Here is a 13,656-nt window from a genome sequence, read left to right as displayed (position 1 = left end):
TATTCATCCTGTAAATAGAGTAGCAATTTCAGTTTCATCTGCTGAAAAAAACCACCTGGCATTTATAGGAATCATTAATGCTGTTTGTAGAACATCCGTGTGATTAAAGTCCCTTCCAAGCAGGACCTAGCAATAAATCTAAAGTTTTTATCTCTCAACCCTTGTAACGCCAGAGGCAGATTGTTATGCAAGCCTAACAGTTGTGATTATTGACACCTATTGCAGAGAGTTGTTCAGAAGAAGCAACGAAGAACAAGATAAGTTGCCAGTCCATTAATTCCTCTGACCATGAGAGGATTTTAATCTAGGAGTCCTTGTCTTATTCCTACCACCAACACCATTTGCCCTTTTTGGGATGCTGCATGTGAAGAGGAAAATAGGAGTTGCTTCCATTCCCTCCAACATCCCTCAGATGAAAATACCCCTATTTACATGGTCACAGCAGATAGGGATTAATCCAGGGTCAGCCAACCTGCTGCCTTCCAGGTGTTGCTAGAGGGCAATTCCTATCAGCTCAAGATATCATGACCGGTGGTCATAAATGATTAGAATTGTAGCCCTATAGCTTTTATGGAGACACCATAGGTGTGCAAAGAGATTAGCTCACACCGCCATGTGGCTTTTCTGATAATGCCCTGAACTTGTCGTCCCCCCCCCCCAATAAATGGTGACCTTTGCCTCATTCCTCTTCAGGTAATACAGATGGAATGGGCAGACATTTGTTTTAAGAGAAACTCTGACATCTGCTGGTCAGCTGGGGAAAAAATGCATCCAATTTGGTCTTGGTATAATGAAAGCGAGTGGCTACATAGGAAGTGATGTGCAGATTTCCCTCCTTCACTGTGAAATTGTGATTGTAGAAATGATTCCTGCAGCAGGGAAATAAGAGCGGTGCTTGTTGGGATGCTGGGCGGGCAGAGATGTGGAGGGTTCAACATCACAGGAACAAGATTCCTCCATTATCCTGATGATTTCATTCTGTCTGTCTCTAGCAGGAGACTGTGACTTGTGTCAAGTCTTACAAAGTCACATCCAACTGAAAGAACCACAAACAAAGTGCTGAAAGGTTTTTTGCTGCTGGATATGGATATCAGTCTTTTGTCTCTTTATTTTCAGGTCTTATTATGAACTATGTGAAAACTGTTCAAATTTTTTTGTGCTTTTTGATGTGTCTTATCTATTGTTTATAATTACAGTTCTTGTGTTTGTAATTATGTAAATGTTTTCATCCTGTAAGCCACCTTGAGCACGGTTTCAGCTATGGAAAGGTGGCATACAAATAAAGATGAGGATGAGCCGATCTACAAATGCTCCCATTCTGAGAAACGGTTCTGTCATCCAATCAAGCTTGGGAGAGAAGCAAGACAGTTCTCAGCTAGGAGAGACCCAGTGAGAGCAACACTCTTGAGAGTAGGGCCAGCTTCAGGGTGGGTTCTTGTGCAAGGATGGCAAAGGTCGTGGAAGAAGGGGACAGAACCTACCCAACGCTCAGGCTGCAGGAAAACCTCCAGCCACAGAACCCCCATTTTGTTTAGCATTGAAAGTATAGTCGTACCTTGCTTCTCAAACGCCTTGGTACTCATAGGTTTTGGCTCTTGAACACTGAAACCCCCCAAAGTGTTCTGGTTTTCGAACGTTCTTTGGAAGCCAGATGTCTGGTGCAGCTTCCGATTGAGTGCAGGAAGCTCCTGCAGCGATTCAGAAGCCGTGCCTTGGTTTTCGAACGGTTCCAGGAGTCGAACGGACTCCCAGAACGGATTAAGTTCAACAACCAAGGTACCACTGTATATGAACACTGACTGTCGGGGAGCTGGTGCCCATCACTGCTCTTCCCTTCTTGCTCCATCAGGAAATCCATGCAGACTGCACTGGGGCCGGTCTGTTAGGGAGACTGGTGCTCTGCCCCACTAATCTCAGCCCTGTTTAGAGAAGTTTTTAATGTTTGATGTTTTATCGTGTTTTTAATATTCTGTTGGGAGCTGCCCAGAGTGCTGGAGAAACCCAGCCAGATGGACAGTACGATATTTGCTCCATTATAGGATATGGGAGCCCCCCCCCCACCGATGGCAACAATTCATTATTATTGGGGAAGCATTGCAGAATAACCCCCAAAGCAGAATGGTCCCTTATAAATCTGCTACTAATGCAGTATTAGGGATGTGGGTGGCGCTGTGGTAAACCACTGAGCCTCTTGGGCTTGCCAATTGGAAGGTCGGCGGTTCATATCCCCGCGACGGGGTGAGCTCCTGTTGCTCTGTCCCAGCTCCTGCCAACCTAGCAGTTTGAAAGCACATCAAAGTGCAAGTAGATAAATAGGTAATGCTCTGGCGGGAAGGTAAATGGTGTTTCCGTGCACTGCTCTGGTTTCGCCAGAAGCGGCTAAGTCATGCTGGCCACATGACCCGGAAAAACTGTCTGTGGACAAATGTCAGCTCCCTCGGCCAGTAAAGCGAGATGAACACTGCAACCCCAGAGTCGTTCGTGACTGGACTTCTGTCAGGGGTCCTTTACCTTTTTTTAATGCAGTATTATTGCATCGATGGCATCTTGCAGAATATTCCTGCAAAACAGCAGCAGTCCAGAAGGAGGCCCTTGACAGGCTGAGAAGGAGTTACAGAGCTTTTATTTTACTTTATTTCTTGACATTTCTATGCCTCCTAACTAGCCACATACTCTGATCAGTTCACAAATTAAACTACAAATGCAATTCATTAAAAGCAAATCAGCAGGAAATCTGTATCGGCACAAAAGAATTAGTGTAACCCTGGCACTGAACCCTAAAAGGCAGCGTAATATCATGACCAATAAATGCAGCACTAAAAACAAGAAAGAGTAGAAACAAAATAGTTATAAGAATTAAACTGCATTAAATGATAGCTATTAAAAGCCTGCGAGAAAAGTAACATCCCCCTGGTAGTGAAAGGACCCTCTTTGGGGGAGCACCCCATAACCAGGATGGGGTTTAGAATCAGAGGGAAATCTGAATGGGAATTATATAGGGCAGGCAGAGCCAAGCTGGTGCCTTTCAAAAGTTGCTGGACTACAACTCCCATCATCTTTGACTTGTTGGCCTTGCTGGATGGGAGTTATAGTTCGACATCGTCCAAAGGACATTTAATTGGCTGTCCCAATATACGGAATCCAACATTTATATAGAAAAGATTAATGCAGCAACCCTAAACATATTGAATTGTCCAAAAGCCCCACTGAATTCAGTGAGATTCATCTCTGATAAAGTGTGGAGATGGAGAGGCTGCATTTGCAGATGGGGCTGGAAGTTATTGCCTCACACACATTATTAACGTTTTCTTCCTCCTGAGGTCTACACAACAAGGTGCTTAGCCATCTATTAATGTTTGTATTTTAACAGCTGCTGGATTTCTTGTGGGGATAAAGAGGGTAGAAAATTAAACCAGGATTGACGGTGATGGAAGCTATCCTTTTGAGGAAAAGATTATTTATTGAGACTCTTGAAAGTGTTTCTGTCTCTGTCAGCTGCAGAGGGGATCCTGGGAAATGGAGGTTTATGTCAGTTTTGTTATTTCTGCTGCCAAAACTACTCTTGAGAGGTAAATGCTTATTTTTATATCAGTCAGTCCAGTCTGGAGACAAACTCCAACTGGGCCTGTGAGGGAGATTTAGTCTCCTCAGGAGATCCTGAGGTGGGTTTTATTTCCCCTCAGACGAAAGAAAGGGATGAGGGTCTCACCATAGAACAAGACTCCTGAGAACACGTAGAGTTCGGCTCCTGAGTCAGCATCATAAAAAGACACCTCCTTCCCTTCATAGTCCAGAGTCACTCGGATCCTCCTGGGCTTATCACTCAGGGACAGAGGAGAAGAATCAAGGGAGGTATGGGTCCAGTACTCGCCTCCCCAATTCCCCAAAGCCCAGAACCCTCCCTCAGGGCTTAAGGAGAAGCAACTCCTTCGTCTCACATACTTCCTGGCGACCCCAACATCCCACCAATCACCACTTTCCACAGTGACTTCCCAGAAATGTCTGCCTTCTGTGAATCCCTCATGTCCCAACACAGATTGAAAGGTATTGAATCTCTCAGGATTGTCAGGAAGCTTTTGCTTTTTGCCTCCCAATGTCACATTTTTCCGATCCTTGGACAGGATGAGGCTGGGATGGGCTGTGTCTGGATCCAGAGTGACATTTGCTGTTGGGGGAAAGATGTAGAATCAGCTGAGAGTCAGAGACGGACATCCTAATCCAAGAAATACGCGGAAGAACCAGATTCCCTCTCAAATAAATGGGGTTCCTTGTCTTGCATTTAGGCTTGGGACACTGCTCTCCTTCTTCCAGACTTTCCCTGCAGTGAATACCTTCCTTGTTGGTTTTTAAATCAGTTATTTTCTCCTTTTTATACACACCTGCATTTGTATATTCACAAGTTGTGCCTAAACTGGATCTGCCAGTTTATAGCTTACCGCATTTTTCGCTCTATAGGACGCACTTTTCCCCCTCCAAAAATGAAGGGGAACTGTGTGTGCATCCTATGGAGCGAATGCAGGCTTTCGCTGAAGCCTGGAGAGCGAGAGGGGTCGGTGCGCACCGGCCCCTCTCGCTCTCCAGGCTTCAGGCAGCAATCCGCAAGCCTTCGGAGCGCTCTGAAGGCTTGCAGATAGAAGCCTGCAGCCTGAAGCCCGGCGAGCACAGCGCCAACTCCCGCTGTGCTCCCCGGGCTTCAGGCAGCTATCCGCAAGCCTTTGGAGCCCGGTGGGAACTCCCGCTGTGCTCGGAAGGCTTGCGGATAGCTGCCTGTTCTGGGGGCTGGGGTCGGGGGAAGCTCGGGCTTCCCCCGCCCCAGCTCCCACGGCTAAAAACGAAGCCGCGCGCAGCCTCTCCCGGCTGGAGAGGTTGCGCGTGGCTAAAGAGGAAGCCAAGACAGCCAGCGGGATGGATTCCGCTGGCTGCCTTGGCTGCTTTGCTCTTTGGGGCTGGGGGGGGGGATAAAATTTTCCCCCTTTATTTCCCCCCCCTAAAAACTAGGTGCGCCCTATGGAGCGAAAAATACGGTATCTAGTGAAACTTGGCTGTGGTGGGTGCCTATTGACTAGTGCCAATACCACCACACACATATCCTCCTCCTCCCATCCCCAGAGCAGTTTGAAAACTATTCTCCAGCCCTCCTGTGAATATGGGTCTCCATAAAAAATTTACCTTTCTGAAACTGTAGTTTGAAGAACATCGCATCTGAGGAAGATAAAAGATAAAATGTTTAAGCACAAGATTGCTGTACCTCAAATAAACATTGTTAGAATAATATTATTTATTAACATGCCATCTGTTGTATCCTTATTTCAGGTAAAAGATGAGTTTGTGTAACAAATTATTAAAAATGTAAGATGAACCGATTAAAGAAAACTACAACTCCACATTGGTAAATGGGACTTAAAAATAGCAGAATAAAAATATTCAGCATTGAATCTGAATGTTCTCCCTGAAACTGGGGTCCATAATGGAGGCACAGAGGGTAGCCAAAGCAATAGCAATCATGGAACAGGATGCAGGGGGGAGATGGACCCAGCCTTAACATCTGCCCCAAGTAAAATGGTGTGGGAAATAATTAAAGTCAGAATGATTAAACATAATGAGAAACTAAGCTTGCTGAGGAAGGCAGACCTCTCATCCAAAGGTAATTGTAAACAGATGCACATTGGAGGAAAAAATCCTGACTTTACTGTACAGTCTGGTGCAGGCTTTCTTTACATGTGACAGGCACAATTTCTCATGCCCCAGGGTGCCAATGCATATGAGGCATTTTGGAGAAAAGACAATGATGGCTGGAGCACCAAGAGGGAAGGTACGATAGTGCCACCCCATGTCCACAGCAAAAGCAAAATACAAAGCCTAAGAGCCTGGCATGCTCTGTGTTGGACTAATATAATGCCCAGCACAAAATCCTTGCCGCCATTCTTCATTACCTTTGAATTCCTTCACGATGTCCTCCAGAAGGAGATTTGTATCACAGAATCTGCAGGTCTTCCATTTTAGCTTTAGAGGGAAAGAAAGTGCATTCGCCAGTCTCTCTCTTCTCTCATACCTGATGGGGAAAAGAATGTTAACCCCCCAATTCCAGAATTCCTAGTAAAAGCAAAATTTTAAAATTTTAAATTTTAAAAGTAAGAGGAGAGAGAAAATGGTAGAATGTCTAGACTCTAGAGAGACAGGCAGGCACAGAGGCAGAGATTTCCCCTCACTATAGACTTCACAGCCAGACACCTGAGGACCAGAAAGGCAACTGCAGATCCCTGAGTCTCCCCACTTATTTCTATTCAAATAAGAAACATTATGTATGTTAAGTTGTGGGTGAACATATCAGATGACACAGCGATTCTTCAAACAGCTCTTGTTTATTCACAGGCCAGAACAGAACTGAACTGAAGGGTTCAGCCAGCCTGCTTATATAGAGCTCCACTACAACTCAACAGTAACCATTTTCTGTAACTGTCCAATCACTGTACGTCACTTTCAATCCCTTATCTGCATATGTGGACATGAGTGAAAACTATCTACAGTATCCCCCTTTTGGCCCAGGGTGAAAACTTCAGTACATAACAATGTACTATCGTAATGCTCAAGATGTCTCTCCTCCAACTTCACTTTATTGCCTTCCACAGGTGAGGGCCACGAATTATCCTGAGTGCAATGATAGCACAACATACATTTCCCTTCTCTAGATGTCTCCAGAGAAGGTATAGAGAAAAACAAGATGGTTGCTGCTGTAACTTCTAATCTGAACCTGAGTGGTACATTAGCATTTGCTGCTGACTGGCAGTTTTTGATGGGATCAACTAAGGCACTGGTTGCGTGGAATTATTGCAACTTTCCCTTAGCAACACTTGAGTAAGGTCATAATATCTGCTGGTATCCTGCTTGGACAATTTAGATAACCTCTGCTGTAGAACCACATGCTCTCAGAGAAAGAGGCAGATCTTCCACAGGTGTACAACCAGTTCAAGTTATCCAAGGAGCTCTGTGCAAGGGACAACAGAGAAGAAACTGATCCTCCAGGACCCTCACCCACATAGACCCCTGGTGTGTCTCCAAGCCTTGTTCTATCTCCCCCACAATAGTCTTCAGCAAAATATAGTATAGCAGGTGTAAAAGCCCTCATGAGAAGAGGCTTCCTACCATCTCAAGCAGATGCTGCCATGGTGGTAGTCAGGGTCTGTCATGGGAGCAGAGCAGTGGATGGGCCCTCACCATGCCTGGTGTGGTCAAGGGTGTGGGCCTGAGGTGCCTGCTTCTCTGCCTGCTCCCTCAGTCAGGGCCCTTTCCCAGTGTCCTTGGCTGTGACGCATTGTAGATGATGAGAAGGTGACTATGTGAGATGAACAGGTAGCCCAGGCCAATAAGAGTTAAGCCCTCCTGCTGCTGAGGTGCTGTCTCAGGAAAATGGGAACCACCCACCGCAGCACTTGCTGCCTGAGGCGACAGACACACTCTGCCCATTGGTAGGGCCATGCTTGCCCTCTCTGTTCCGTCACTCAGTAGAAAATCCAGCCTTGCCTTTATTATGGCTTTGGAGGAGCAAATCATTTGTTAAATGTTTGAAATGTTTCCAGAGTCAATGAACAGAACTTCAGGCAGGCAGAGAAGAACCTCCAGCCATGTATGATGAGGGGAGGGAGTGTTTTGGGCCTGATCCTTGGGTTGAGAATAGGGGTGCTACAAGTTCAAAAGAGAGGCCCCTATCTGTGCTAGTGAAATGATGGAGTTTGTCCAACAGTCTCTCCAACAGGAGGTTGGAGGGCCAGGTTTTATATACTGTCTTTCTGGTCTTTTCCCAACCTTACAGAGTGATGCTAATGGAAATGAGCAGGATCCACTCACCTCTGCAAGGTGCTTCTCACATCCTAGAGGGGAAAAGAGAAAGGAATTCACTGCACACCACAGGCCACACTAGGAAGACCCCCTCAGACCCTGGCCCTTGGATGTCAGTCTGCCTGGCACATGCCAAGGTTTTGGGGAGGGATGGCGGAATCAGCCAATGTTGTTATCTCTCAGTTTGAAATTTATAAAAGTCCCTTCTGAAAAGTTACTGGCACTTTAGTGTCAAGTTCTCTTAGTACATATACATATTTTTATGTGCGGTTTTGCATTAAACACACATTTTGCAAAGCAATTTTCTGCAATTTAATTTTTCCCCCTACGTTATTTTCATTTTATAATACTGTATGAATTTTTGTAACTATTTATTACCCATTTGGTGGTTTCACCTTTAAGTGCAAAGCCAATGGAATTTCTTTACCATTGCTAGTTTTGGGTTTTAACTTCTGAACATTCATCTGATTTTATTCACCAAAAAATGGTGGCGTCCCACCCTTTTCCGGTATAATTTTCATTGTACAGTAGACACATAAGCCAACATGGTGTAGTCTTTCTGGGATATTGTCATAAATACCCCTACAGCAACCTCACATCTCAGCCAGTTACTGCTTACCATTTTGATTCTGGAAACATTTAAAAAAGAAAAGCAAGGAGACTGAGAGGAGATGTGGTAGCCATCTTCAAATATCTAAAGGGCTATGCCATGGAAGATAGAGCAAGCTTGTTTTCCTCTGCTCAGGAGGGCAGAACTCAAACCAATAGCTTCAAGTTAGAAGAAAGGAGATTCAGACTAAACATCAAGAAAAACTTCCTGACAGTAAGAGCAGTTTGACAGTGGAATGGACTCCCTCTGACAGTGGTGGACTCTCCTTCATTGGAGGTTTTTAAGCAGAAGTTTGCATGGTTTAGTTGAGATTTCTGCATTGCAGGGGGTTGGCTAGATGACCCTTGGGATCCCTTCCAACTCTACAATTCTATGGGGGGGGAACCCGTAGCATGAAAACTTACAGGAGGAATGTGAATATGCCAGGCATCTGATAGCTGAAGAATACTGCTCCTGGCAACCTTGACATCATGACATGGAAGTCTGTTTTAAAATTGTAATTGCTTTTAGAATGCCTTTAACTGCAGTTGTTCTCAATGCTTTTAATTGAAATGGTTTTTAAAATGCTTTTTGCTTTGTTTTCGATTTTGTATTGTAATCTGCTGCCAGAGGCCCCTTGGGGCAGGGGCGTAGGAAGGGGGCGGGGGTGGGTCACCCCAGGTGCCATCATGGAGGGGGGTGACAAATTATCAAGAAACAATTACTGCCCTACTAGGGTGGTTGGTTCATAAAAACTTTTTTTTAAAAAATGCTTGCTCCAAAGGTGTTATCTTACTACACTAGGGATTATATAGCTATATATTAAATTTCATGCATATCAGTTAATATCTTGACCCTCCTCCACGAAAATGGCCGTTTTCCTATGTCGTGAAGGCTGAAAATTCAATTCAGTGGAGCAGGGAGGGGGGGTGACAATGGGGGGGTGACAAGAAATTTTCCGCACCAGGTACCACCTGACGTTCCTATGCCTCTGTCTTGGGGAGGAAGGGTATGATATCAATTCAATAAATAATATAATATTATATAATAAATTAATTAATTAATCAATCAGCACTGAACAAGAATCTCCAGTAAATAAACCATCCCTGTTCTCTGAGATGTTCCTGTACAGAACAGACCTAGCTAGAGGCTCAGTAAACAGCCTCTCTACCACTTGAGGCACATAAAAGTTTGCAGGCACCCTTTTCCAGCCTTGTGCTGTTCCTGCCACCATCCTACCTGCAGGAGTTCACTCGCTGGCTTCTGGCGCTTCTCCTCCATTTCCTCGATGATACTTTCAAGAGAGGAGAGATTTCCAAAGAGTGTGGCCAGGTGCTCATCCCATCTCATTGCAATCTCCTTCTCCATCTCTTCTGTCTCATCCAGCAGACATTTTTCTTGTTTTTCCATAATTTGGCGCAGTTGTCTGAATTTCTCCACTGTCTGCTGCCTCTCAGTTTCTGTTAATTTCTGCAAGAAGCAGATAGAAAGAAGAAAAGAAGAGGCCGGGTAATGCCTACAAAATGCAGATACTAAGGTTAAAGTGTGCATGACAATGTATTTATTAAGGTAAATGGTCTAGAAAAAGGAATTTGGGGATACTGCTTTGCAAAATATGTGTATACTGGGCAAAACCTCCTGTAAAAATATGTATATTAGCAGAAAATGGTACTAAAATACTGATGGATTTTCATGAGGACTTAAAAAAATAATAAGTGAAGTGGAGATGTGGAGAAGTGAATTTAAGACAGAAATATATGAAACTGAGAGAAACAAAAGTAGATTTCCCCATCCCCCCTCAGCCCCTACTTGATTCGTCAAGTAGTTGTTCCCTTCCTACTAACAATAGTGACACTTACAAGGAGGTCTTGGCTTTCCTTCTCCAGGTCTGCGTCATATTTCAGAATTGTTTCTTTCTCTTTCCTCAGAATCTCCAGGCAGTTACCTATTATTCCCTAAAGAGAAAACAAAATCTCAGATTGTGACTAAGACCAATAAAGAGAGATAAAGAGAAGTCAAGCACTATGTTCCATTCTATTGCCCAGTGGCTCTGCTCTTAGCTTTTTAACTGATAATCTCTCTGGTACATTTTAGTTTCTGACACTTGCTCTGGGAGATTCACAGAATCATAGAACTGTAGTTGGAAGAGACCACAAGGATTAAGAAGTACTGTTTTGGGGGGACAGGTGGGTGTGGGGTAACAGTGCCCCTGAAGAGCCAGGTGCACAGCCTGGGAGTCATTTTGGACTCACTGCTGTCCATGGAGACACAGGTCAATTCTGTGTCCAGGGCAGCTGTCTACCAGCTCCATGTGGTACGCCAGCTGAGACCCTACCTGCCTGTGCACTGTCTTGCTAGAGTGGTGCATACCCTGGTTATCTCCCGCTTAGACTGCTGCAATGCACACTACTTGGGGCTACCTTTGAAGGTGACTCGAAAACTACAACTAATCCAGCTAGACTGATGACTTGGAGTGGCTGCCAAGACCATGCAAGATCCTAAAGGATCTTCAGTGGCTCCCAGTACGTTTCCAAGCACAATTCAGTGTTGGTGCTGACCTTTAAAGCCCTAAATGGCCTCAGCCCAGTATACCTGAAGGAGCATCTCCAACCCCATCATTCAGCCCAGACTGAGGTCCTCCTCTGAGGGTCTTCTCCTGGTTCCACTCTCCCTATGGAACACCCTCCCGTCAGATGTCAAGGAGATAAAGAAGACATCTGAGGACAGCCCTGTATCGGGAAGTTTTTAAAGTTTGATGTTTTACTATGCTTTTATATAGGGACGTAGGTGGTGCTGTGGTCTAAACTACTGAACCTAGGGCTTATCAATCGGAAGGTTGGTGGTTCGAATCCCTGCAACAGGGTGAGCTCCCGTTGCTTGGTCCTAGCTTCTCACAACCTAGGAGTTCGAAAGCACGTCAAAGTGCAAGTAGATAAATAGGTACCACTCCGGCAGGAAGGTAAATGGCATTTCTGTGTGCTGCTCTGGTTCGCCAGAAGCAGCTTAGTCATGCTGGCCACCTGACCCGGAAAAACTGTCTGCGGACCAACGTCGGCTCCCTCCGCCAATAAAGCGAGATGAGCGCCACAACCCCAGAGTCATTCGCGACTGGACTTAACTGTCAGGGGTCCTTTACCTTTACCTTTAAGCCACCCAGAGTGTGTGGGGAAACCCAGCCAGATGGGCAGGGTGTAAATCATCATCAACATCATCATCATTCTTTAGCCCAATCCCCTGAAAAGCAGGAATCTTTTGCCAAACATGGGGCTTGAGCCCACGACCCTGAAATTAAGAGTCTTAAGGTTTAGCGGCTCCCCCCTCCCCAAAACTGGGTTTTCTCCTCAGGTTTCTAGATAGACATTTTTAAAAGCAAGGCTGTTATGAGAAGTTTCATTTCATTATTATTACTTTTACTTTGAATTGTTATTATTACATTGCACAAGAGCATATTTGCACTAGTGTAGAAAAACAAGTGTAGTGGGTTTTTTTAAAAGAAAGTAAAAGGCCTTTTAAAAAGATGCTCCTGAAACAAAATCAGAATTTTGTTTTTATTCATAATAGCACAGAGCACATAATAGCATAGCTCATTAAAAAGTGTACTTCTTCCCTCTCTAGCCTGCTACGCCCATGCAGTCAGGTCCTACTCTGGTTACTAGTTCCACCAGCTGAGCCTACCAAGGTGCAAATGTGATTTGAAGTGACGTCACTGCATTTTAAACCACAAATTTGTGCGTAGTTTTAGGCCTGCCTGCAAATTCTATATTTAGTTTGCAGATTTTTGACTTGTTAAGAAATATAAACCTTTTTCTACCATCACTTTGCCTCAGTGTGCAAGTGTGGGGGCAGTCAGACAAAACTTCACAAGACTTGGGGCAGCTTTTGTAATAGTGGATGGCATCAGGGACGGACTTTGGTAATCTTTGGTATTTTGGCACCCTCATATGGATTTCAAGTGAAGCCCCCTTTGGCACACAGAGAAAAGAATTACACTTGTGCCACCCACCTCCCATGAGACCCCAAGCTTCTCAATGGCTATTTAAACAAGCTTTCAGGAAATTTTTGCATACCCTCCAGTAGGAATGCCATATTTCAAAAACCAGGACATCCAAAAGGTTGTTGAGCGTTTTCCTTTCTCACTTGCCTAAGATCCAGGACAAAGCAGAAAAATCCATTTTCTAATGAAAATAGGGATGTCGTAAGGAAAAAAGCACACTCCAGGATCAAATCAGATACTGGGATGGCTTCTGTAAATCTGGGACTGTCCCTAGAAAATAGGGACAGTTGGAGGGTGTGTTAATGTCACGTCTAGTTGTACCTAAGAATTACAGAAAACCTCCCAAGAAAACCCACAGCTCTTTACCCCATCAAGATCCCGAGTGATTTCCTACCTTGTACTCTTGAGAAGCCTCCTCCAGAGGGATCACCTCGTGATGTCTGTGCTCCTTGGACCTGTCACACACCACGCAGATGGGGGTTTCTTCCTCCTTACAAAAAAGTTTCAGGGGCTCCTGGTGCTTCTGACAAACTCTCCCCTTTCCTTGGTCCTCCTCCCCGCTTTGGAGACTGAACTTCTTGGTTATTTCCACAAAGTTAGCCAGTTGCCGGTTGGGGATGAGATTATTTTGCTGGACTGCTCTTCTGCACTGAGGGCAGGAAGCCTCTGCCTCCGATTCCACCCAGCACTGGATCAGGCAGCCTCGGCAGAAGTTGTGCCCACACTCTGGGATGGTCACTGGATCCTTGAAATACTCCAGGCAGATGGAGCAAGTGGATTCATCGCAGAGATCCTTTACGGGTCTCTCAGCAGCAGCCATGGCTCCCTTGGGCCAAAGAACCGAGCTAAGTTTCACTTTCTCAGTTTTCAGTCACTGGGTGTTTCCCTACCTAGAAATGACTCAAGAATTTTTCTTAATGCTGGCAGTACTATAAATACTGTGATAAACAAATAAAATACTGTCATTGTGCAGGAATACACCCGGTTTAAAGGAAACGCACCTCCCTGAAGGAAGAGCCGTGTAAAAGGGGCTTCCCCTGTCCTCCTGGCCAGGATGTCTAGTCTCTTACTCTGCTCAAGGGTCTGTTGGAGTGGGCTGAAGTAAAACGTATAATGTGACCGATGTAACTAATAGTAGTTGTAAATGAATATAGACAGACAACAATAATAATTGTATATCTAGAAGGATTTATTTGTTTACAGACACTTTATGGACAAATGTGGAAGAACAACAATA

General features: G+C 44.9%; 1 protein-coding gene across 1 annotated transcript; it reads right to left on the bottom strand.

The window, feature by feature from the left end:
- Positions 1 to 3,559: 3,559 nt before the first annotated feature.
- Positions 3,560 to 13,576, bottom strand: LOC308580814 (zinc finger protein RFP-like). The gene is made up of 7 exons (XM_081183006.1): positions 12,814 to 13,576; positions 10,285 to 10,380; positions 9,665 to 9,895; positions 7,846 to 7,868; positions 5,934 to 6,052; positions 5,170 to 5,202; positions 3,560 to 4,165 (listed from the first exon to the last, which is right to left on the bottom strand). The coding sequence occupies exons 1-7, from the start codon at positions 13,237 to 13,239 to the stop codon at positions 3,648 to 3,650; spliced, it is 1,446 nt and encodes a 481-aa protein (XP_081039132.1). The 5' UTR covers positions 13,240 to 13,576; the 3' UTR covers positions 3,560 to 3,647.
- Positions 13,577 to 13,656: the final 80 nt, after the last annotated feature.

The sequence above is a fragment of the Podarcis bocagei genome (genome assembly GCF_964188305.1).
Source record: "Podarcis bocagei genome assembly, chromosome: 2".
Taxonomy (NCBI): Eukaryota; Metazoa; Chordata; class Lepidosauria; order Squamata; family Lacertidae; genus Podarcis; species Podarcis bocagei.
The sequence above is the reverse complement of the archived record's forward strand: the minus strand, read 5'-3'. Positions and strand labels throughout refer to the sequence as shown.

What these genes read in the sequence shown, in the direction of transcription:
- LOC308580814 (XM_081183006.1), bottom strand. Translation starts at nt 13,239, where the DNA reads ATGGCTGCTGCTGAGAGACCCGTAAAGGATCTCTGCGATGAATCCACT. An exon ending in AGGAAAGCCAAGACCTCCTT is followed by an intron (nt 9,896 to 10,284) that starts GTAAGTGTCACT and finishes TGCTTCTTGCAG; the next exon opens with AAATTAACAGAAACTGAGAG. An exon ending in CAAACTACAGTTTCAGAAAG is followed by an intron (nt 4,166 to 5,169) that starts GTAAATTTTTTA and finishes TTCCCCCAACAG; the next exon opens with CAAATGTCACTCTGGATCCA.